Source organism: Silurus meridionalis, chromosome 3 (genome assembly GCF_014805685.1).
Source record: "Silurus meridionalis isolate SWU-2019-XX chromosome 3, ASM1480568v1, whole genome shotgun sequence".
NCBI lineage: Eukaryota > Metazoa > Chordata > Actinopteri > Siluriformes > Siluridae > Silurus > Silurus meridionalis.
The window spans coordinates 11331840-11358107 of record NC_060886.1 but is presented as its reverse complement, the minus strand read 5'-3'; the positions used below and the strand labels follow the sequence as shown (position 1 = coordinate 11358107).

Here is a 26268-nt window from a genome sequence, read left to right as displayed (position 1 = left end):
TGTGTGTGTGTGTGTGAGAGAGAGAGAGAGAGAGAGAGAGAGAGAGTGTGTGTATGTGTGTGTGTGTGTGTGTGTGGGGTGGAGGCTGACAGCCTGGGTGTTGCAAGGGTGGTGTCTTGGATGTCATCTGCTCTCTGGCACTTGCAGGGGAACAGTCATTGGTATTGATGGCTGGCTGTCAGTGTGGCTGTGGGCTGGCCTGTGGCTGTTCTTTTCAATTACAGCAAACCTGGCCAGAGTTGACAGTAAAGTCATTTGTACACAGGAAGTGGTGTTGGGCTATGCTGTAGGATAGCATTGGGTGTCAGTGTGTACTGACCTGTGGGACTTTGCCCTGTGTTACTGCTTGCCTGGAACTGTGAGGCAACTGGTCGCTTTAGCTGGCCCCCTGCTGCTTAAGGCTTTTCAGCCAGAGAGATTACGTCCTATTTAACTTTTACTCGCTCTGAATTTAAAATCTTGGCTCTGAGACCCTTGAAAACTGACTAAGTTGAAACTGGAGATACTGTAATACAAAATCATTTATTTATTCTGCACAAAAGATCAGATATTCTACTCTACATTGGCCTCTACATTACATCTACTCTGATCCATGCAAATCAACTTCACCTTCTTTCTTTCTTTCTTTCTTTCTTTCTTTCTTTCTTTCTTTCTTTCTTTCTTTCTTTCTTTCTTTCTTTCTTTCTTTCTTTCTTTCTTTTCTATCTATCTATCTAATGCTTTGAAGAAAGAAATCCATTGCCCTTGTCTCTGTCAGTAGCGTATCGAAGTGTCTTGTCCCTGGTTCCCAGATAGCAATTAACCAGGTATGGGGATTCAATAGTAGCACACAATCATGAGAAGAAGGTCTGCTTATGTTCTTATCTCCAGTGCTTTCCAGTTTACTCAGCTGCATTGCAGGATTCCATTTAAAGTCTGGAGTCTAAAGTGTGGCCTCATTTGGGGGGAGGTGTGTTCAAAGTTAACCACCTCTGTGTTGCCCAGAGGTCTGTCAGGTTAGGCTGAGAGGGTGTAGATTATTGATGGGCACTGCCTGAAGAAGGACACCTCACTAGAGGGGTCAGCTGGTAGAATCCATAAAAAGCGCCCTCCATCCTCGGTGCAAACAGGGCTCGAGGGCTGAGTTACAGCAAGAGAACACCAAACTAGGCTTATCTATGGATGACCCCTGACCCTGAACTGTGGTAATCCAACCTAAGTGACAAATATACAGCACTAGGTGCTGAGGGAAAGCACACACCATGATTAAAGAGATGCTTTTATAATGTACGGTGGAAACAATACGACACACAATCCAGTTCTTTTTAGGGAATGATGAATTAAGGAGTGTATATTGGATTGACACAGTAACCTGAGTAATTGGTGTGATTCACAGTAAGGGCCAAAAAATCTTTATCACAAGAAAGATAATTGTAACTTACAGCATGGGAGAAGCTGAGTATATTTTTTTCACTATTGTCACACATTCAAATGGGTCAGGCGCATACACACCCAAAACAGCAGAGGGAATGATGTCACTCCCAGGAAAATCTAATTTTATAATAGACAAGTAGTAGAAATAATAGAACAAAATAGTAAAATGTAGCATGGTTTGAAATCAAAAATTAGGCAAATTAGGACAGCTTGCCAAGGCCACTGAATAGTAAAGTCGTCAAAGCTTTTTAACTACGGTATAGGTCAAAGATTTAGTTACCAATCACTGAAAGGTAGAAGCTACCAATTAGTATGAGATCATTACATATGTCATTATTAACCTTCAATTATTGTTACTAACATAAGACTACCTAGCATGTTTGCATTGATGCAATCCACGAGCTTGGCACACAATAGAGATAAGCATCATATTTAAGAATTTGGGTGCTGAAGTGACTCTCTCATTTTTCCGGTCCTCTCCTCATTTTGACATTTTACAAAATGTTCTTGTGTGTGATCTGTGGTGTGTTCAACCCTTGACCTGTTTGTCCAGCATGAGTTTGTTTACTAAAGCTGTGGAGGAAAGAGAGGCCAGTTAAACTTTGACACAGTTAGCGAAGCATGGAGGGGCTACATGGGCAAATGTAAATAGTACAATTATTTACCTGCTATAGATCAATATTCACTGCAACTAAGGATTAGGTCTACTTTGAAAATGGCTTAAAATCTTATACCGCATATTACTGCAATTTAATAATATCTATAAGTTCTATTCTGCTATACACAATAGCAGTATTGAATAAGGATATTAGGAAAATATTATATTTCCACAATTTTGACCTAATACAATTTGTCATATAATACTAATAAAACCATACTATGCTAACAGGAGAGTCTATACTATGCTTATAGGAGTTTTTGCTACCTGTGGTGATCTGAACCACTTATCAATCTTATGGAATTTATGTGGCTATTAATTTCCTAAAATAAATGCAAATATAAAAAGTGATACACTATATAGTATTACATAACTCAATAATCTCTGCCTTAAATACATATTATTTTATTTTACGTCTACATATTTTTTTTATAACCTTTAATAACCTATTTACTCTTTAAGCTTATTCTTTTATTATTATTTAAACCTATTCATTTGTTGAAAAAAAACAAACAAAAAACCCCCACAAAAAAACCTGCTACCTCCACTGCTACATTAGCTGCTAACTTATGAACTACTTTCATACATCAACAAACGACTGCAATAGCGCAGGGCAATTTCTCATAAAGCTGTGTCTAGGGAACGATTCAGTTTTGCCCTGCTAAATTTTTCTTCAATTTGCTTTATATGTTAAACAGATGTTAAACATTTCTGCTTATAGCAGGCAATAGATGGTGTTTAAATACAAATATTTGTGCCTTGCAGATAGTTTGATGGAATCTAGCTTTTGGAAACTGGGGCTGTGAGATGTAAAGTAATGTAAATTTATGTTGGAACATAAACGAATATAAACCATATTTACCATTTAACTAATATTTCTTTCCCCCTATTTTTGTGTCAGAAGATGTTGATATTTGAAGTAATAGTCTTAGTGTTTCAGTTTTTATTATTAATTAATTTTTTAAGTTGTAAAAACAGAGGACTCTTGAGGTTGTGTTCTATCACATCACAGCCATTAGGATATAAGCTACTACACTCGCCTTTGCCTATATATATGTGTGTTATTTTGTGTAAATGCACCTTATATCATGTCATGCCTGACTGCAAACATTTAGAGTAAAGAGTAAATTGTTTATATTCGAGTTCATCTCCAAAAGCTTCATGATTAAAGCTAGTAAATCTTGTCATTCACTTTACCTTTGGTCAGGAACCAAACTTATAAAACTCATATTCTAGTATAAATCCAGCTCTTTTACTAACAAGCAATACAGAAAAATGTTAACTGGTTTCATTACCAATTTGTGCTTATCAGTTGAAATGTTGAGGTTTATAACTAACTGAACAAACCTTACCATCTAATTTTATTAAATGCCATTATCTATAAAATTCATATTCTTCCAGCCCATGTAGAATAAGTATAAAAGAGCCTGATGAATTGTAGATTAAGAGTAGTATGAATCTGTCAGAAACAGGAAGACCAGAGAAACTGAACAAGGCGTCGTCTGACTACCGTAGTCACTCTTGCGTTGCCATGACGATGCACTCGCGGTCCTCGTCTGTTTGGTTGCTGAAACCTGAGAGGACTTATGGGGAAGTTAGCAATGCAACGTGTTGTGTAGTCGCTGATTCGGTGACAACATTAACATGTTGTGTTGTTCCAAGCAAAAAAAGCTGTCCATATGTGAGAGAAAGTGGAAGCATCTGTATAACTGCTATAGTCATATGTATATAGCTTTAGAGCTCTCTTAAGAGCACCAGAAGAAATATGTAAGGAGGCTTTAAGCTATGTGTAAGGAGGCTTTAAGCTACCATGTGGAATCAATTTAATGAGGGGATGTGTATTATTGTTAAGAGGTTTAACTTTTCTCACTTTTGAATCCCACACTAGCCCCAACATTTACTCTAATAGTGAATATTCAGGGAAATCTGAGAATCTAATCTGTATTGGAAACAGGAGTCAGCCCATGTGAAGCATGAACATAAACACAGCTGCTTTTTGTATTAATTGGTTCTGGATTGGGCCAAATATCTTCGCTAAAAATACTCTTGCAAAACTTCCAATATTACTTATTGTCTTAGTGGTGTTCTTTTCTTGTTTCAGTAGTTGTTGGGTTAAAAAAACGAGTGCACGTAACACAAGTAAGCCCACAGTTTGAAATAGTGAACATGTTTACATGTAGTAGCTGTAGGCTGTCAGGAGCTGTGTGAAAAATGGGAAGCTGTGTTTATAGTGTTCTTGTATACCGCATTGCTCAATCAGCTGGTTTGGTGCTCAATCAGTGTGTGGGTGGGTTGGAAGAAAGTGTGCACTGCCTATTGAAAGATTTTGCCCCTGTGTTTAACTGCATTTCTAGAAATGAGATGGTGCAGGAGCTGAAACGTATATATGTATATATGTGTGTATATATATATATATATATATATATATATATATATATATATATATATATATATATATATATATATATTTAGGCTGTGGAAGTAAATGTAAGTGTTCTGCACACATTAAGGTGACAGTAGATATGTGTTAGCGCATGCTTGTGGGTGAGAGTGTGTGTGGTTTTATGTACATGTGTGTATATTTATTGGGGGGAGGCATTAAAAAGATATGGCCAACACAGACTATGGGCTACACATTAAGACTGGGATGCAGACAGAAGACTTATTTATTGTGCAGATGATGATAAACTCCACCACCTCCACCTTGAACTTCTTTAACTGCACACACAGACGCCCTAAATTATGCACAACCCTTTTTTTGCATAAAAAATTATGATTGATTCCAGTTAAAGCAAAGTATTATATCTGTTCCATAAGTTCTTATAAAGTCAGTAACTAATTTTACTCAAATTAACGATGTGCAGAAGGCATTTAACCTTTAATTAGAACTCCTTGACCTTTAACTACTCAGGCTATCACAGTGCTCTTTGGCTTATTAAACTAACTTTATTTCATATTCACTTTTATGTAATACATAAACACATTGGAATAAAATAGGGTAGATACTGCATAATCCCTGACAAAGGTTTTATCTTTAGACGCATTTCAAAAACATGCACGAAAGCACAGCTTGAGTGTGTCACATTATTTTTGTTTTCTACATCTGTGCTCTGGATTGTGTTTGCTTTGGATGAAAGTGTTACCTTTCTTTAAAAAAAAATGAGTCCCCTGCAGCCTACAGCTGGTCCTGGCACTCAGATGGCTTCTGGAAAAGATTTACCATGTTTTAAATGTATTTAGCAGAAACATTGGGACAGCTGAGTGTCTGGACCTTTACAAATTTAGGACTGTGTCCTTTCTTTGTGAAACACAACACTGGATTGTTGAATTCATTGAAGTAGAATGAGGATGTGCTTAACTAATTAAGACAGTGTTAGATCAGTTCTTTTATTGTAAGCCAGTAGTGATTAAACAAATATTTTACTCCAAAGCATAGTAAGCTAACACCAGTGTTTTTTGCAGATGAGCAAACTATGTTTTACAGTCAATGGTGGGTGACAGTACTGGTAGTGAGACCTGTCAAATTTACAGGCTCATGTTGGTGACATGACTAATTACATTGGTCTGAGCTCATTAAGAGGGATTAATGACATGTGAATGAACGTGACATTATGAATCTGCTTCGTTAATCATGGCAACCTGTCAGCGGCTCAAGGAAACTCAGTGTTCAATAAGTCAGGTTCTGTGTTGAAGCGTGTCATTATAGTGCAAAACAGACTCCACTACACAGGATCGCAATCACAAGCAGATTTTCCTTTTTCCGAGAGAAAGACAGAGAGGTTCATTAGTGTGCTGCAGTGCATTACAGATCAGGCCGGCTTGCACCAATGGCTTGAGGAGCAGTGGGTGCATGTCAGTGATTGATCAGTTTATATTGATCCAGTCCAGGTTGTCTGTTCCACCACCACATTCTGCTATCGGGGTTCCCCATAGTGATCAATCCTGTGCTTCCACACACGTCTGAGTGCAGCTGAGGTTTTCGTGTCTGATCTATTTTAGCGTACCAGCCACTGATACCCCTGCACTTAAACAAAAAGGAGCATGAAGCAATAGCTGGGCCCATGTGCTTCTGGTCAACTATTTTAAGGTTAGGTGCTGCATATACAATAGAATCAGATTATTGAAAATTCCTGAACTGTAGGCATTTGTAAATAGGTTGCTGGTAGGGATGAAGCACTGTACAGTTTATAGTTACTAACAACTACTTTGTGTTGTGTTTATGTTTGTGTGTGTAAAATGTAAACCAGTGGGATTTTGTGCAGGAGAGTGCAGGCAGAGGGCACAGCCAAATTTAGCAAAGGAAACAATTATAAGGAAGCCTGACGTTTTAATGAAAAATTTATAAATCATGTAAAAAAAAAAACAGCCGCAAAGAGTTTTGTTTTGATTGTAAAAAAAAAAAAAAAAGTTTTTGTTGGTATTATGTGCTTACTCAATGCCCCAAGCATGGACTAATGAATGTAAACATATGCACCACAAAGCAATTCTGAAGAAAGATATCAGATACCCACGTTCCCAACTACTGTATTAGAAATGAATAGTACAGTGAGCTCTAAACATTTGGTTCATTAATCAGTATAAAACTTTATCATCAGACCAGAATTGGTCTCAACAGTGACTTTTATAACACTTTGTCTTGAGTACAGACCCAGTGAGTGTGCATGATCCTAGTGACCATTTCACCCCTACAGAATTACTGACACAGGATCTCCCCATGCAGAAATAGCCAGAGCCCAAGGGCAATCCACTGGACTACAGGCACTTCCGTCAGCCCCACAGAGAGCCTACTTAATGTTAACACCAGTATCAGTATTCTATGAATGGATTCCTGCTTCCTATCAGGTGTTTGCGGCCTCAGGAGATGCTGAGAAAAGTGATGCGCAGCAGGGGTGCTATTTTGGTATCTGTATTTTTTTTTTTAATAAAGAGTACTACTGTGGGGGGGTTATGAGCTCTAAGGCTTTGTTCAATTTGTCCACTTATTGTGTTTACTGCTCAGGGTAAAAATAGCCCGTGTGTACCTAAACTGCACTCCAATGTCTCTAAACTACACCCTTGCCAGGTTCCAGCACAAGCCTGTAAGGATAAAGTCATCACTTCCAGCACATTTTCACAGTTTATTTGGATTTTTCTTTTTTTTTTTTTAAAGATTTCCCAGTTTATCTCTCAGTAGGAGAACATTTGTCAAAGTTATTGGATTAATGGAAGCAACAAGATGAGAATACAATTAGTTGCGAGGAGGACATGATTTGTGACTGGTGATTTTAGCCAAAAGAGAAGATAGCTAGGGGGTCCCCTGAGGTAAAGTGCAGAGATGAGGATACACACACACACACACACACACACACACACACACACACACACACACACACACACACACACACAGAAGAAAAAAGAACTCTCACTGGGACTGAGGCTGCATGTTCCTCTTGAGTTCAATTCAAAAATGTCCCGAAAGCATCCAAAGTCTTAGGAGTGACTTGCCTGCCAAGGAAAATGCTCCTTATGAAATGGAAAATCTGAAGTCATTCACCATGTGCCAGAAAAGATTAACAGACGAAAAAGTGTCCACCAGAGTATAGAGGGCTGGGGTTAGGGTCCCTGAAATGCTAGTGGACGAAGCGTGTGTGGAAAATAAATTACACAATGTCTATGGAAGTTCACTTTAAATTTGGCTTCATTGAGAGTAGGAGCTAATGCTTGTGCTAAGCTTTTACCCAGTCGTTCCACTCCTCCAGTGACATGATCTGTTGGCATGTGCTATTTGAATGGACAGCTCTAAAGTGATCTGTGGGAGAGGGAAAAAGTAGAAGACTTACTGCCACATGTGGGTGGTGCTAGCAGTGGTGACAAGGTCTTTATAAATTAACAATAACCTAACAGAATTAGCCTGGCAATTGCCACATAATGAATCGACTATACCCCTTTTTTGTTAAAAGCAAGTTCCTGTGAGAAACACAGGAAAGTGGTCAGAACAGCTCCTTTTGGTGGTCTTTTGATGTTGTTGTCAGGCTGAATCATCATACTGGGGTGTTTGGAGGGAATTTGGAGAGGGAAGTGGCTTTTGAACTAATCTTTCTTTTAGACACAATAAAGAGCAAGCTAGGGGAAGCCCTTACCTCCTATTCTGAGAGATCTCTCACTATCACATGCTGTTTATACTGAGAAAGATTAAAAAATTAATTTTAAGAAGCAAGAGACCCACTGCAATAAATCCACTAACAAGACAACAACAGAGAAGCTCTGAACTTAAATAGTGCTAAATAAGATATATTGCACACTCAAAGTATAAATCAGAGTAAACTGTATATTTACAATAGGGCAGCATCATTTAATTGCTCCTGTCTTGAATCCTTTTTTATTTTTTGCTCTGTTAAGCCTCTTGGCTTGTGGTAGCAGGGTCATGCATTAGGTTGGCATTCAGATGCCCACTTAGGAGGCTTAACATGGGGAAAAACCTTTTTAATAAGAAACACCTCAATATCTTATCTAAAAAAAAAAAAAAAAAAGAACACAGCCATTTGTATAATGTCACCTTCCACACCTAAATTCTAAAGAACAGAACATCTAACCGCAATATTTCCATACGATGCTGTCATTTAAAGATGTCAGTTTACTCAACAGACTTTGCACACATTAATGTCTGGCAAGAATAGAAAAAAAATGCAGCGAGCCCCTCGCTGTAGAGGGCTGAATGCTCAGTTCTCTTTTAAATTATTATGTGCTGGGGTCACTGTTGGATCCAGGAAGGTCACGCTTTTGTGTCCCGGGCTGCCACCTCGTATTGATCCGCTTGTCATTTGCCAAGCTCCAGTCTACATTGATTCCTGTCCATGCAATGCACTGGCCCCCATCAGCATCCATCCTCAGAACAGTGCTGAAACGACGAGTGGTCACAGGAATGCCATCAGCCTCTACTCCCTCCCTTCCCTCTCTTTCCCATATGGCCAGAATGAGTCCTGGGTAATCACTTTTCCCATTGGCCATTTCAATTTGAATTACTCTCGTTCTTTTCATGAGCCTCTTGGGGGTTGGTTCTAGTGGTGCATGGCAACAAGATGCCTGAACACTCGCCTCCGTTCACACTAATGCTCACACTTGGGATCACCATTTCATTTCACAGCCATGGTGAAATAGAAAGATGAGCTTTATCTCTGCTGTATAACAACAAATATTTTTTTGCTTTTGTAGCATTGTTGGAACATAGAGAGATGCTTGGTACAAACTGTATTCCTGGTGAGGGTCAAAATGTACATTTTAGAATTAAAATATAACCTTAACGTTTCATTAACACTAATTTATTAATTGATTATCTATTATCTACACTACATAGTCTACTAATGTCTGATTGCTTTACAAGCCAACACATATTGTTTAAAGTGCTGCACTTGAATTCAGGGAAATGCTGCCTGATCGCTGATTCTCTTTTAAAAGAAAGAGTAACCATTTGCACATTTTTTACCCAAACCAATTTTCTCTCCCACTGCATCACCTAATAAAATGTAGCACATTCATTTATAGCCAAACAACAGAACCGTTAAATTGCTGCATGCATTTGATGAAAACATTTCCTATACATCATTTCATATAATAAATAATAATAATTTCCCATTATATCCTATTCTCTTCAGAGGTCTCAATCTATTGAGTCCAGAAATAGCTAATAGTGAGCTATTGGAGAAAGAAAAGCTAATGAGAAAGAAAAGCTAATAGTTAGCATAACAGTGCTCTATTCAGTTATGTTAATACTGTATTCAAATGACTTCCTGCGAAACAACCAAATGCTTGTGCTCCTTATTGATTTCCCATTTGAGATGTTTTGTGGGATCTTTGTGTGGTTAGCTCACCCAAAGGTTTCCTCATTATCTACTGTTCCATCTATTTACCATTACTGTTGTGAAAGTGTGATGGCATATGATGCAAATTAATGTCAAATACAAGGTTTGTTCACAGGCAAAGCAAGCTTCTGCCTGTCAGACATCAAGGTCTCTGGTCACTGGTAAGGCTTATGTGTTGATCTGGAGACACAGCAATTCTCAGCACTCCAACTTAAGTTGCCATGGTAACATCATCTTGGTCCACCAGTACCTGAAGATATCCTCATCACAATAAATGTTCACTACAGCCAGATTAGTGGGGGGACATGCTTTGTATGTAATAAGAGACTGTGTCAGTTGCGAATGCATTCACTTCTGACATTAACGTTCAATTTACTAACCACACCTGGAACCGCCTACTGAAAGCACTTCCCTGTGTGAATTAAATTGCTGAGCAAAAGCACCTGTGAGATGGAAAATGGAAAATAGTCAGACAGTGCTATGCAACTACAAAAGAAAAAATGACGATAAAAAAAGTGTATACATAAAAAAAAAGAACAACAACTGAATATGTATAGAAATATATGTAAACATTGCATGTGCATCTGGAAAGTATTCACAGCGCTTTACTTTTTCCACATTTTGTTACAGCCTTATTCCAAAATGGATAACATTTATCATTTTCTTCAAAATCCTTCAAATAATACCCCATAATGACAACCTAAAAGGAGTGTGTTTGAAATCTCTCCAAATTATATATATAAAAACAAAATCAATTTAGTAATTCACAGCTTTGCTCAGAAATTAGTTTGAAGCACCTTTGACACCCTGTACAGCCTCAAGTCTTTTTGAGTATGATGCTACAAGCTTGGCACAACTATTTTAGTGCAGTTTCTCCCATTCTTCTTTGCAGAACCTCTCAAGCTCCATCAGGTTGGATGCACAGCCACTTTTAGAGCTCTTTAGGAATGTTCATTTGGGTTCAAATCTGGGCTCTGACTGGGCCACTCAAGGACATTCACAGAGTTATCCCGTAGCCACTTCTTTGTTATCTTGTCTGTGTGCTTAGAGTTGTTATCCTGTTGGAAGATGAACCGTCGCCCCAGTCAGAGTTCCATAGCGCTCTGAAGCAGGTTTTCATCAGGGATGTTGCTGTACATTGCTGCATTCATATTTCCCTCGATCCTGACTAGTCACCCAGTTCCTGCTGCTGAAAACATCTCCACAGCCTGCCATCAACGTGCTTCACTGTAGGGATAGTATTGGCCAGGTAATGAGAGGTGTCTGATGTTCTCCAGACATGACGCTTGGCATTCAGGCCAAAGAGTTTCTCATGGTCTAAGAGTCCTTCAGGTTTTTTTTGGTAAACTCCAGGCAGGCTGTCATGTGCCTTTAACTGAGGAGTGGCTTCCATCTGGCCACTTTACCATGCAGACCTGATTGGTGTAGTGCTGAAGAGATGGTTGTTCTTTTGGAAAGTTATTTTCCCTCCACAGAGAAATGCTGTCACTCTTTCAGGGTGACCATCAGGTTCATCACTCAGTTTGGCTGGGTGTGGTTGTGTGCTTGTGGTTGCAAACTTCTTCTATTTGTATCGGTTGGCTGATGTTTTAGAAGTGACTGATCTCCTTGGATTTTTACATGATCTTTAGAGTTTACAGAATGTTGAGCAAAACAGAAAAACATATAAAAAAAATTAAACCATATTTACCTGTTAAACTCTTGTTGAACTCTCAGGAACGCAAAGTTCTTGTTTAAAATCTTGAGTTACTTTGGTAAAACAAGTGTATGTCTTTCTGATATATGTGCGATGAGTCATAATGCCAGACCTTCATCACAAAAGCAGGCTAATTAACTAAGATCTTAAAATGGTGCCAGAATAATTGCACACTTTGTAATTATTATAAAAAATATATTCCAGAATGAATAAAAAACCCAACTTGAGTTGGCAATGTAAAAGCATCCTGTTTTCTTTCTGAAAGACACACCTGGCACTCCAACTCCAAGCAATACTCATGGCATTAATTTACACCATTTTTGGAGAAAGGTGTAAGGTGTTGGACAAAATAATGCACAGAAATTGCCCAGTGTTTGATAGACTTTCCATTTTATTAGCTATTTTTGTTCTAATGTTCTACTTTTTTAAACATGATCTTTCCTTCAAATGCTTTGTGAGTGAAATTCTGTAAGTTCTTTTGTTTTGATTACAGTATGTCATCTACAGCAATTGCTCATAGCCATCTGGTCCATTAACTTTATGTAGCAAAGTCACTTCTAGATGCATCGCTTGCATTCTTTTGACAAGACCCTTTTAAGACCACTGTTATAGGTTACTGTTATGGAACGCTCCAGAAGTGTTAACCATATTAAGGCATACTAATTGCTTTAGTGGATCTGGATCTGAGTCATTTGGCTGGCTGACAGTTAGGCAACTACCAATTTCACACTTGTGTGCTAAGGTTAATTTTTTTAGCGGATGGCTCTCTGTAAGTTAACACAACCTGGGCCAGTTGCTGATTTGGACTGTTGCTGTGGCCTATGGCAGGAGTGAAGTGTAATGGAGATGTTTACAGCATATCTGCTGTGTTTGCATTTCTTCATATGCCGCTGCTAAAATAATAAGGGAGCAGGTTACTTCAGGACACCACCTCCTGAGGCACACTCGCATTGTTTTCAGTGGCTACTTCCATGAATGTCTTGTGTCTAAAAGATACAGCCTCATTCTTTCACCACCACTCTAGATGCACTGTTTGCATGTATGCTGTATAGGTACAGTATTATGTGAGCTGTGCTTATCAAATTAACTTTGACTATCTGATATTCTCTTTGGCTTCATGACTTTGTGTCCAAAAGATGCATATCGTGAGAAATTACAGTTGAGTTTTAAATTAAGAATACAGAATATCAGAATATCACTTGTGTTTGATTAATTCATGCCATGTTAATGACTGGTAATGCTATGCAAAGCTTTAAAAGCTGTTAGTAATTAATGCATCTCCTGTGATTTTACTGAATACTGTCAGTTTTTTTCTGATGTAGGGGTGGTTTCTATGCTTTGCTGCTTAAAAAAATGACGAATTGAGTAGACATGGAGAAAGAGATGGCCTCAGTGGGACTACTAAACCATTTCATCTTCCCACTGTGGCTATGCTCTGAGAAGTATATTAGCTTGTAATCAGATTCTACCAGTTCATTAAACCTGTCTTGCTGCTCGTCTTTAGCTGTCGTGGCCGGGAGGTGGATGCGTTTTTCACTTTTCTGTTTTTCAAGTGCCTCTTACAGCGAGGCTCAAGCCAGAGGGAATAGTGATAAAAAAGACTGCAGCCTTTTGTTCCAACATAAAGCCACCTAGGGCAGTTTTCATTTTATAGACAAGTGAATCCTGACAGTGGTTACAGACAGTTTGTTGGCTGTATCTTCTTTTTATTTCTGTTAATATATTTTTCTCTCTCTCTCCGTGTGTGTGTGTGTGTGTGTGTGTGTGTGTGTGTGTGTGTGTGTGTGTGTGTGTGTGTGTGTGTGTCATGGAGCTGGTCAGCTAGGCAGTGCAAACCTCTTTGTCTTATTTGTGCGATATGTACGTAGTTGGAATAGTTTGTATGGGGAAAAAAACATTATTGTTGTTTAAACACAAATCCCAGAACATGTACATGTACAACACAGAGTAGTAAAAAAAACCTAATTACAATTTTGAAAACCTAAGCAATAAGCAGATATGAGCAAGCGATGAATGAGGCCAGAGGAGTGTGTCCAGATCTGAGCTGATAAGTGGGCTAATTCACATAACTGTGCAGAAAAGCATCTCAAAGAACACAACACACATACAGAGTAAACAGTATATACATTGTATATATTTTTAAGTTTATACAAAATTTACTACAAAAAATTATTCAAAATGAATAAAAACAACTCAAACTGGTAGTATAAATGCAGCCTAGTCTTTGTACACACAAACAAATATAAAACACTCTTGGCATTCTTTTTACAATAATTCTACAATGGAAATTATATATTGTTTGGAAAGTTCTTCCCGATTGTTGCAGCCATTCCCACAAATGTGTTGCACCCTTTTGTTCAGTTCATCACAAATCAGCTCATTGGGGTTTGGAGACTGTGCCATTTCACGATTTGAAGACTACCATTTTGATCTTTCCTTTTAAGGTACAGTAGTTTAGACATAGCCTTGAGGTTTGATTTGGGTCATTATTTTGCTGTACAACCAACTCCTGACCAACTAGATGTTTTTACTCGAGGCAATTCAATTGCCCTGCAAAATACTGTGGAAGTAGCATTGGTTTAGGGTAGCACTCATTCTATTCAAATCACTAACTGGTTTAAGTAAAAAAAAAAAACAGACCATCATGCTTGCTCTTCCATGCTTGACAATTAATGTCTTACACAGAGGAACCATCCTTTAACTTACTCGTAGTACTAGCATGATAAACCAAAGATTTCAAAGTTAGATTTTTGGGCCGTAAGACCTTCTTTCAGGCAAGCCAATTGTTCTTATTTTGCCATCTTAGCAAATGACTTTTGCCCTGTCACTCTACCTGTCAAACCTGCAGCTTGAATTCTTCTCTTTACAGTTAAAACTGAGACTTATTTACTTTAACCAGTTTTAAGCTGTTCTTGAAGATGTTGTCCTGTGAACCCCTTTTCATGCAAGCTTTTGACTCTCAGAAGCTTGTCTTCCGATTTTTTGTGGCTTTGGGGCTGCCAGACCTCTTTATATAAGTTATTCCTCTAGTTTCCAAGTGTCTTTTGATGGTGTAGGAAACTCATTGACACCTTGGCTCTCTTTGCATCTTCCTTAAAGAAAATACCTACACTTTTAGGGCTATATTGGTCTGTCTGTCTTCTTTTTTAATTGTCTTCTTCTCACTATTTTAAAAGCAATATACTACTTCTTGCAGTACAATACTGTCAAAATGTTGCTTAAGACGGTGTAGTAGCATACTCTGTTCCAAACCTGCTTTTATACAGACAGAGGGTTTGTAAGTAATAATAAAAAACTGGGACAACTGTAGGACATGTTAGCATCAACATTCAAGGCCTTTTACTCTGAAATGTACATAATATTTTTTTGGTAACCTCACACACATATTATATATATAAATATATATATAATATGTGTGTATATATATATATATATATATATATATATATATATATATATATATATATATATATATATATATATACATATAATAAAGTAATCCTTGATACACACATATATTATATATCCTTCATTCTTACTTTCCTTATTCATGAAAATAATGGAAAAAAATTTTTAGCAAACAAATTCAGTTCAAATAAAATGTATATGTCGTTTAAATGTTTAGTATATGTTCAGTTATCTGTCATGTGCAGTGCAGTGCAGATTTATTTTTTAAACAAAAAATATCATAAAAATATTGACATCACTACAATGTACTGTTACATTGTCAGTGATCTGTTTATGTGCTGGTTTTAGGGGTTTTAATGAATTATGTTTTCAGGCAAGTCTTTTAGTTAGTAAAAAGGTAAACCACATGTTCAACTGTCCTACCATTGATCTTGACTAATTATTCTCATCTCAGCCAGTGTCTATGATCCTATTATAACACAGAACCATCTGTGTTCACCGTTTGAACAGGCGTGTAATAAAAGCAGCATCACAGATGTGTTTTTTTGTTACAGGCCATAAAGCTGTTTACTAACTACATACCTTCATGCCATCAGCAGCAAATATCATTGTATTCAATGTTTTCTTTTCAGTGTGAGTCACAGTCCTCCTTATTGAGAAAAAACTGAGGGGTCACAAACGAGTGCTTTAGACGTGGTAAACACGTCTTTACCCCAATCTCATCTCTCTTTCTTTGTCTCTCTTTTTCTGACTGTCTGTCCTCATAGACTCCATCAATAACAGGATGTTAATGCTTGACGGAATGCCAGCAGTCCGAGTCAAAGCAGAGCCTCTGGAATCTGAGAGAGGGGTAAGTTGCCTTTTTTCTTCACAACACTCTATATCACTTTTTCCTTTATGTTTATCCAGTGTACCACCCCACACCTCAGTGCTCTGACACACAAAAAGCTCCGTTTTCTTACTGTGATAGCTTAATTACTCCCAGGCATTGGTACAAAAGAGTTCAAGGAATATGTGTGGGGAGGGGTATGGCCCTGATGGCTCTGATGGAGCTGTAGGATCGGGAGAGATTCACAGCTGAAGCAGGAATTCTCCCAGGGTTTCCTGTCAGGCCCTTTGCAGTCAGGCAGGCTGTCTTGGCAAGACACAGACACAGATGCACAGACACACACTACCGCCTTTCTTATTCTTCATTCTATTTTTTTTTTCATGTCATCAAGTGTTTGTGTGTGTGTGTGTGTGTGTGTGTGTGTGTGCCAGTCACTTGCTCAATTGTTACCTAGAAGTATATGAAGATATGAAGACATTTACATTTATGGCATTTAGCAGTCACCCTTGTCTAAAGCGACATAAAAAAGTGCGTTAAGTCAATGAATAAATCTACACTGGTACCCTACATTAAAAACTTAAGAAAAATCAGCCCACAGCTCTGTTGAGAGGATTTTATAATTTTTTTTTTTAGACAAAGCAAACCTTTAAAAGTGCTTGTTTAAGTGTTTCAGGAAGAGGTGGGTCTTCACCCGTCGCTTGAAGATAGCCAGGGACTTCGCTGTTCAGACATCTAGGGGAAGTTCATTCCACCACCTCAATGCCAGAACAGAGAAATCTTGAACTGTGAAATGACCTACAAACTTACTCCCTCTTCCTAACAATGATAGTGCATGATTTTTATTCCCATTGGAGCGGCTTTATTGCTTTTTTTAACAAGAAAGACAATCAAGATAAGGCAGTAATCAATTTCTTACAATATTAAATTACAATGGTTAGAAACAACTCATCTTGCACACTGAGCATTTAATGAGAGGAAGCAGTTCTGTCTGTGTGGTGGTTTCTTCAGGACACTGTTTAAACACAAACATGCTGGTAGCTTTCACTTTTTTCCACAATCAGTTATAGTGGGAGGTGTGCTACACAGACAGTGTCCCTTTAAAGGACATTACACCACACCAGGATCCCAACTTTCAGATGTGGTCTTTATATTATTGAGTGGAGACTTGCCAAGACCGAGCTGGAAATGGGAGTGAAAGCCAGGCTAATATAAATAAGCTCCACCTCAGACACTAGCCTCAAATTAAAGTACGATGCAGTGAGACAGAAGGTGAGCTGCGAAAGAGTGGGCTGACTGAGGTTTGAAAACATGCGGCTGTTTTTTGCTAAGAAGACATTCAAACAAGGGAAGGAAATGTGACAGGCATGTTGTTTGGGCTTTCCCCACAAGCCTTTTGATTTACAGCAGTGTTCACTTGGTAGAAATTGAAAACAGGTTACTCTAGGCAACATTTAAAAGGAATTTCACAGTTGTTGTTCGTTTTTTTTTTTTTGACACACAAAAAAGTTTTCCATCGTGGTTTCATGGTGGTGTCTTAAAACAACCTGTTCTCTAATAACAGCGTCATTATACCTCTGTAAAGGCACAGGCCACAAACCATTTGCACTGTTTTGTTTAATTAATAGTGTTTAATGTAATGTTTTGATCAGTTAACACATTTGAACAAATTGCTTCATAGCTGAACGAGCCGTGGATAATGTGGATTGTTATTTTCAGTAAGCTCAGACTTTAGTGCTGTGTAGAGAGAACGAGAGAGACGTGACGGTGCTTCTCTGGAGGCTGTAACCACATGATACACAAATACTGTATACACTCACCCACATTCACAATAACACACTCAATCTCCTGGGTGCTTAACATAATCTTAAGAGTACATCTTCTGCAGTTCGGTAGACTGGAAATAGAGTTCAGTAAGGTTAAAGTGCCTTTAACCTCTCCTGCCAGATTGTAGTGCACTTATTTTGTATAAAACATGCTGTGTTCTAACACAGACACAAGAACACCAGAATTTATTCATCACATTTGCAACTAAGGCTGTGGTAAAATACTCCTGCTGCATTTGCTCAGTCTTTTCTGAGTGGTTAGCCAGAGGTGTTGTCATTGCAATTAGTTGACTCACAACAAAATCCCATCACATGGAGAAATATGGACAAGTTTTACAAAAACTACAAGTTGAAGAATTAAATGAAATTAAATGAAATACAAATAATAAACAACAATTTGTGACTTCTTTCATCATATACTGTCAAGTGTTTACCACATCAGTCTCTGTAGTCTCATCTCCTAATGAAAGTGTCATTCACAGCAATGATGCACTAATGCTTCATCTTGTCTTAATAAAAAATGCTTGACATTTGATTCATTTTTTTCTTTCAACTGAATTTCCCAGTTTTTCTATAAAAATGTAAATATTAGAGTTTTATTCACTGCCAGCTCCACAATGTAAATGATGGTAACTGTGGACAGTTGATATATTCACAGCCCATATTTAAACCCTTTGCAGACTGAATCTTTTAGGGCTTTACTCATTTAATTATGGTTGTTTAGAGAAAGAATGTTTGGATAACAATCAAGAAATTAAAACACTATCTTTACACAGAGTACCTGTTTTTACAGCCATGCTCCTTAGACTGGATTTACTTTACACGATCTCTGCAGTTAGATTCTATAGGCAGGTCTATAAAGGAAATACAAATTATTTTACATTGTTTTCATACATCTTTTGCAACAATGATGGATTTCCCAGACCACCACACAATCTGATTTAGTTGTAACAAAAGCAGGTTGTTTATAAACTTTTATGGGAATAAAAGATTTACACTATAAAGTAAAAATATGCATTAGAAAATACACACTCGCAAATGTGCTTGCATGTGAGAAAATACCCTTTTTATTGATTTTTATTGTGTTGAAAAAATGTGGTGTGCCATTGCCAGCCACAGTGTCCTGCTAATCAGAGTGAAGGGCTAGTCTTTATTCAGAGAATCGCTCAAGCTTTTCTTCCTGCCCAGTCAAATGAAACTTGTAATCCTGACCTTGTGAGCATGGGTTCTGACCTCTAACAATGCCCTCTGGCCTTAATAGACTAACTGGTGCCTTTTAAAATCTTGTGGCACATAACAGAAACGACTACCATCTGTGCTTTAGACTGTGATGCTGCTTCATTGTATTGGTGATTCAAGGGCCAGCTAAACTTCCACAGACGCATAAAATAATCATGAGACTATCTACCTTGATGATTGTAGAACTTGCACTCTGTCCTTTATATGCTCCTGTCTTGATTAGCTAAGAGTTTAACAGCTTATTCTTTAATCTGTGTCCTGTCTCTTTCTGCTTAGCGCTTTCTCTTCATAGAAGTTAAGACTGCATTATTGAGAGACTGCAGTGTTCATGTTTCTGTTCTTTTTTATTTCAAACTGCTGTACTTTAATAAAGTGTTATAGCTGGTGATTGGGAATTGGGTCCAAAAAGTGCTTAGGGTACGATGTCAACAAATAAATGTAAACAAATAAATAAAGTATTTGTAATAAGCGTATTTGTATATGTGTGTGTGTGTATGTGTGTGTGTGTGTGTGAGAGAGAGAGAGAGAGAGAGAGAGAAATTGAGAGAGTGAGAGAGAGAGAGAGAGAGAGAGAGAGAGAGAGAGAGAGAGAGAGAAATTGAGAGAGTGAGAGAGAGAGAGAGAGAGAGAGAGAGAGAGAGAGAGAGAGAGAGAGAGAGAGAGTAGTTGGGGGGATTTGGGGGAGACACCCTGGCTGAGCAACCAGCACATAGCTCCTCTGAGGCACATGACAATTGCCAATGCGGGTCAGGAAATTGGGCCCATATGATGTTTTTGCATTGGTGTAGAGCAGATTTTAGTGGAGATATGAGTGAAGCCAAGAGGGATGAGTCACAGGAATTGAGAGGAGAAGCATGAGAGAGACACAACTGCAGCAAATGGCACTCATCCAAGCTGTGTGATATCATATCTTAAACTTTCAAAATAGTGTCACTGTGTGAGAGAGCTTATCTGGGTGAAAGTTTGTGCATTGTGTCTTCATGCTTGCATCTGCTTGGATATGACTTAATGTCTTTCTTTGTATCTATGTCTCTCCTCCTCAGTCCCCTAAAGTGCACAGCTACTCTGGTATGGAGGTGCCACTTCTCCTTAGCAAAGTGAAGGCAGAGCCACCAGAGGACCTTCTGTCTTCTGAACACTTTCACACTCAGACAGAACCAGTGGACCTGTCAATCAACAAAACTCGATCTTCACCTCCTTCCTCCACAGCCTCGCCCATCACTTCAGCCTTTACTCAATCTTCATCTTCGCCCTCTGTCATCGCCTCCATCACTTCAGGAAAGCCCTCAGTGTTGACTTCTGGGCCTCTAGTGGGCTCTTCGTCGGGTGTCCGAGGCCAGTCATATTTACACATTATCCACCCAGTGCCGCCTTCCAGCCCTAGCAAACTGGCCAGGCAGATGCAGCGCATCCCGGTGGTGGTACAATCACTGCCTCTAATGTACAGCACAGCGGTGCGTTCGCCCTCCAACCATCTCAACTCCACCATCATGGTCCCTCTCCTGGATGAGGCCTTGAGCCAGGGCAAAGGTGAGGGAGCAGTTACTGACTGCATAAGTTATTTTTGTTCAGAAGGTCTTAGACGTAAAAAGCCGATTTATTTGTATCTGTTAGGAGAAATTTCTATACTAATTAAGTTTATGAAAATTAATGTTGGATTTTTAATTCACTTTTATTTGTTATATTAATATAATTAAGATTATACTGTATATTGTTACAAAGCAAAGACTTAAATAGATTTAGATCCCTGATGAGCAAGATAGAGGTGACTGTGCAAATTAATCTTCAAAGGAACCATTTTCCAAAGCGAACCTTTTCTGGCTAGCACTAAATAGTCACAATATAAATAATCACTCTGGTATGTTATACTATATAGTTAAGATGAATTAGTGAGTGGAAAGAATGTTTGGTATAAACATCATAGTCTTTATGATTACCGCTGTAGGTCAGATAAAGCTACAGCTCCTCATGTCATAAAATGTATTCGATTAGACATTAGTATTCATTCCACACTACTGTGAATTACCTGAAAATGCACAGATATGGACTTAATTTTCCTCAGCTGCATGTGCAGATCCTGATGTGTGCTTTCTGTCTGGCCCTGCCCTGTCTACGACTAGGGTCTTTGTGCCTCAAAGAACTCACTTGAGATCAAAGTTGAAAAGACAAAAAAAAGAAGACTTATAAGAAAATGTCAACAGCTTCTAACTCAAGTACAGACCCTCACCTGCACTCTCTGGTGGTGTGGGTGTCTCCAGGCACTGATTTTGTGAGCTGGAATGAGATTCTAGAAGATGAAAGTGGTTTCTCATAAGTGTGATATTTTTCTTTTGCACATTGGCCTTCAGTTCAGGTAATATAGACCAGGCTCGGCCCTGCACCACCCTAATCAAAAACACATGTCCCAGGCCAAGCTTTCTTTCGAAATCCTAAGACCTCATCCACTGTTCTATTGGGCTGCATTTTAAAGCATGCAAGTTGTTGGGCTGGAACAAACCAACCAGGCTCAGGGTGTTGCTTTAGAGCAGAGATTGGCCCTGGACAGGCGCTGAGGAGCTGCTTCTTAGAAACCAGTTGTTTATCTGGGACTGGTGTTGGTCCCAAAAGACTGGGCATGGCTGGGCACAGCTTGCAGGGAGGAAGGAGAGGAAAAACAAAGTTTGCATAATTGGGTGGGACGGATATTGAAGGTGGGTGGCTGTTTAAGCAGCATGGACTCCACCCAGGGAGCTTTACTGAAGCACAGAGGAAATGGAGTCAGGCTTGGGTGGAGTCAGCTGAGTGGTGGTTGGTGATATAGTTGTGAGATAGCACAAGTTTGGGGCACTTACAGGCAAAATCACAAAGCATGCAGACACACTGCACATGCACACAGAGGCACACACCCCACACAGGTTGGCTATCATTTTTAAAAGGAATTGTGTGCCCTTGTCTACAGCTCGGTCTCTGGTGAGGTTTCCATGGAAACAGGCTTAGGCAGGAAACAACAGCAGAAAGAAATCCTGGGGTTTGCTTCACTACCTTTCATGAACTCGGCTTTTGTCGCTGCTGTAATATGGATATTTTCTGAAACATACTGGCCAACAGTATAGGTAAATTGGATGGCTTACTGCGGAGCCATTGTAGAAATCACTGTGGACTCTGATAGTGTGTGTGTGTGTGTGTGTGTGTGTGTGTGTGTGTGTGTGTGTTTGTGTGTTTGTGTGTGTGTGTTAGCAGGCCACTACACTGAGCTCTGTCTAGTCAGAGTAGAAGGAGTCTGAGGAAGAGGCACGTGCTTCAGGTTCTTGTAATGAATCTGATGCATCTTTAATGGGAGATGTTGTCAGAAGTTCTGCTGAGTGTTTGTGGCACTTCAGCCAGGGCTGTCCTCTTCAAGTCACTGAAATACTGTAGATGGGCTTTCTTTCATCAGCAATGAGGAGACACACTGCCTCATAAAACCTGACAGACTGAGCTCTTGGTTCACAGAGTGCAGTTTTAGAGCCTCTACATGTACAGTACATTATGTCTAGTGCAGAGTAAGATGTGTTTTATTCACTCAGAGCTCTGCTGGCGGTGGGTAGTTTTTAAGCTCAGCATGGGTGGAGCAGTGTGTGATAGTGTGTAAATGGAGTCTGCTGACAATGTGCAGGGCGCTGATAAAAAGATATACAATTGTTGATATAGAAAAAATGCTCTCAATATCCAATTTAGAAATTAAAAAAATGGTGTACGGTTTAAAGCACAAATTAGAATTATAATGTTACAATTTGTCAAAAATAATGTTTTTATTATGAGTCAGAGATAAATAGTATTCGCTATATTTTGGGAGACAACAAAAGTAGTAACAAAAAGCATACTTTTTAAATAAAAACCTTATGCAATACAGTCTGTCATATGTTTGCTAGAGCTGGTTTGTTAAAACAGAAGAAATGCGTGATGCTTTGTAACAAACGTGAAATGCATGACCATTTTCTTTTGATATTTCCTCTTTTAAAAAAATATTGTATATTTAAGTTGATGTTTATATGAAAACTAATATTGTACTGAAATTTCATCATTTTGAACTATTTGTTAATGCTCTGTCAAAACAGGAACATGAAATGTATATATATGTCAGTGTAATAAGGATTAATAAAATATAATAATGACTAAACTATAAAGAGTAACAAACTTCGATAAACAAATGTTTTATTTGCAAGTATTTTGTAATATTGTGCTGTTACATATTTAGTTTTTTGTGCTCTCTGATAGATGATAGAAGTTGCCTAATGCAGCTGATTGCTCTGTAGCTTATATGCTGCCTGTATGGTTAATTTAAAAAAATTGTATTCTTATTCTCTGGAGACTGTGGTGCAGTTATCATGATGGTCATGCATGGCTAACCATGCATTGGGAAAGAATATAAAAGATGAGGTGTAGATTTTTAGGACTTTACTAACCAGATTTCACACACACACACACACACACACACACACACACACACACACACACACACACACACACACACACACACACACACACACACACAGATATTCCAAATAGTTTTTCATGCAATTAACAGAAAACTCCAGGGATTTTTTTGATCTGAAGTGTATATGAGATTATAACAGAAAAGAAAAAAAAATATTCATATACATTTCCCTGTACAGCGAATAGACCAGAAAAAAATATTTACTCTTTTATAACGTAAACTTTTGTGAAATCTGTCAATAAGGATTTAAGAAATATGTTATTATAGCACACAATTTGGAAACAACCCATTATTGCAAAATCTTCTACCTGAAAAAAAATAATCATACCTGAGTAATATAATGATACATTATACAGGATACAGGACTAGAGTTTTGGTCTTGAATTGTTAATTATAATACAAATCTAAAATGTTTTGCATTAGTATTTATTCCCTGTCTCTGAAATTCTAAGTGATCATAAAGTAAACAAGTTTACATATTAAAATACTTGTTGACACAGATGCAGTGGATACTGATTAAAAATAACAAAAGTATTTATTTGAAATAAATGCTAAAGAATAGGTTTTTTTGATGTGTGCATGCACAGTATGTCTATTTGCATATGTTAAATCATACCTGCCTGTTTCTAAGCCCTTTTTTGTCTGTATTTAACACACTGGATTATAATTACAACAAATTGTGGTTAACCCATTATAGTAGTGCATTTGGTCTTTAGCAAGCAAAAGAAAATCCTCTGAGTGTAAATGTGTGTACTACCTTGGTGATGCAACTAACTGGTTCTCTACCTCACACAGCAGCACAATCAGACCTAAATGGCTTGTCACCAAGACAGATCAGAAGTGACAGTGATGATGACGACCTGCCAAATGTAACCTTGGACAGCGTCAATGAAACAGGATCCACTGCGCTGTCTATAGCACGAGCAGTGCAGGAGTGAGTAATATTTTCTATACACACAAACACAACACACTATATATCCGGTCTGTCTACTCTGACTAATGTTGAGTCTGTTAAAAAGAAAAAAAAACTTGAGTTCTGTGTGGGAGTGTAAGCATATTGTAGCATAGTACTCATGATGCACACAAATGATGCCTCCCGTATTCGAATGCTATTTTCTACCTCGGTTCCATGCTGTTTTGTTTGTACCAATTGAAAATGATTTAAATGTTGAAATGTGGAGTGCATCACTGGTAGCAAATCTTCAATGAAGCTGTCCTGGTGTCTCGGATGAGTGAATGCATCTCTCAATAAGTCAGTGCCTAGGTCTTAGCCAGACTTCTGTCGTATTGTCTCTGTGACTCTGTGACTATTCCCTGGCCAGACTAATGCAAGTGACCAGCCGTGCTCTTGTTATTTAGGCAAACTACTTGGAAAGTATTCCAGGATTCTGCGTTGTGTTACAGCCTCCTGGAACAGTGCAGAGTAAATGTTTCTCTGTGCTGGAAGTCTGCCACAGACGTAGGACTTTGCCTCGAATGGCGTGCCAAAGCCAGGGTTTAACCAGGGGTTTTAAAAACGTGCTGTTTGACTGAGGTGCTTTTTGGGTGTTTACAGAAGTGAGGAAGGGTGGGGATGGAGAGTCAGGGAGAGCGAGTGAGAAAGAGAGAGAGAGAGAATGAGAGAGAGCAGCTGTATTCACTCTAGCTCATAAAAGCGCTGTTGAATGCTTGCGTCTAGTTTCTTTGAAGTTGTTATTTAATTAATGAATCTATAACAGAACAACTCTGACTGCGCCAGCTGTAATTCAAATCATGGGTTTTAATATCTTAATGTTTCTATAATAAACTAAACTCCTTCATACGGACTTGTAGTGTGGATTAACAATAATCAATAAAAAACAAATTAACAAAGAAAAACCCACAATAGTTATGGTGATATGGTGATGTGGTGAACATATTTTGGCAGAAAAATATTTATTAAACAATATGTGTAGTGATAAATAGAACAGGACTCAGTAAAATAAAAATGCATATAAAATAATCTCTTTAATGATTTAATTGCGTGTGTGTTTTAAACATGAATAGTTTCACAGTTTTAATGTTGTTAGCCATGTGGCATGTAATTTAACATCCAAGAAAACAATCTTTTTAACAGTGGACGTGCTATTTTTTTTAAACCATGTCTCTAAATTGCTCCAATTCACTTCATGCTCTTCTGTTGCATGAGGTGAGTGTGTAGGTGTGGGGGCTTGAGTTCGTTGGCACTGCCCTTACCCTCAGGGATGAAAATAACTCTCAGGCACACATAGCTGTCACTGTCCACTCTCTATAACCTCGAACAGGCTCTGTCTCATCCACAGGGCTTCTCAAAAGCAGACTGAGATGAACCTTTTTGCACCCTGACTTGACCTAGTCTGCAAACAGCATATGGCAGCACTCAGAGAAAGGCGACATGCGCTATCATTCTTAAATGTCAGCTTTTATGAGATGTGAGTCATCAGATGGGCTGCCATGCATGGAAGTGAGGGATAGAGGGAAAGGTGATGATGGCATGATCATCAGTGTGTGCACCTGATCAGCACTGTGGGGGAAACTTCCAGCTGCTCGGAGCTCTGTCTCAAGCACTCTCCTCCCACATGTGTACAAATCTCCTCAGGTGATGTGTGTGTGTGTGTGTGTGTGTGTGTGTGTGTGTGTGTGTGTGTGTTTAAGTGTTTGTGTGTGTGTAAAGGGAGCCACACATGTTTTCCATGGCATTCTCCATATTCATGAATGCTGGGGGAAGAGCTGCTGTTCTATTATTAGAGTGGCCCAGGCAGATCTTTCCCAGTTCCATAAGTATCTGAAGCCGTTCGGCCATACAGGTCGGAGAATTCATGTGCAAACACAGACACTTTAATTAAAATTATTTGTTTGTCTCTGACCTCCTCCCACACCCTCTATTATCAGTGCACTGGAATATTAGAGT

The 26268-nt window shown here is 38.5% G+C and overlaps 1 protein-coding gene across 2 annotated transcripts in view; it reads left to right on the top strand.

Annotated features, from left to right (window-relative positions):
- The window catches only part of klf12b (Kruppel-like factor 12b), a 36353-nt gene that overhangs the window by 1044 nt on the left and 9041 nt on the right, over positions 1–26268 (top strand). Inside the window, exons 2-4 of one of the 2 annotated variants that reach the window (XM_046844915.1) lie at positions 15781–15863; positions 19948–20434; positions 24159–24294. In XM_046844915.1, coding sequence (XP_046700871.1) covers positions 15798–15863; positions 19948–20434; positions 24159–24294 — 689 coding nt within the window. In that variant the 5' untranslated portion in view covers positions 15781–15797. Of the gene's footprint in view, positions 1–15780; positions 15864–19947; positions 20435–24155; positions 24295–26268 lie in introns of both variants that reach the window. The other variant, XM_046844914.1, reaches the window with a different exon arrangement.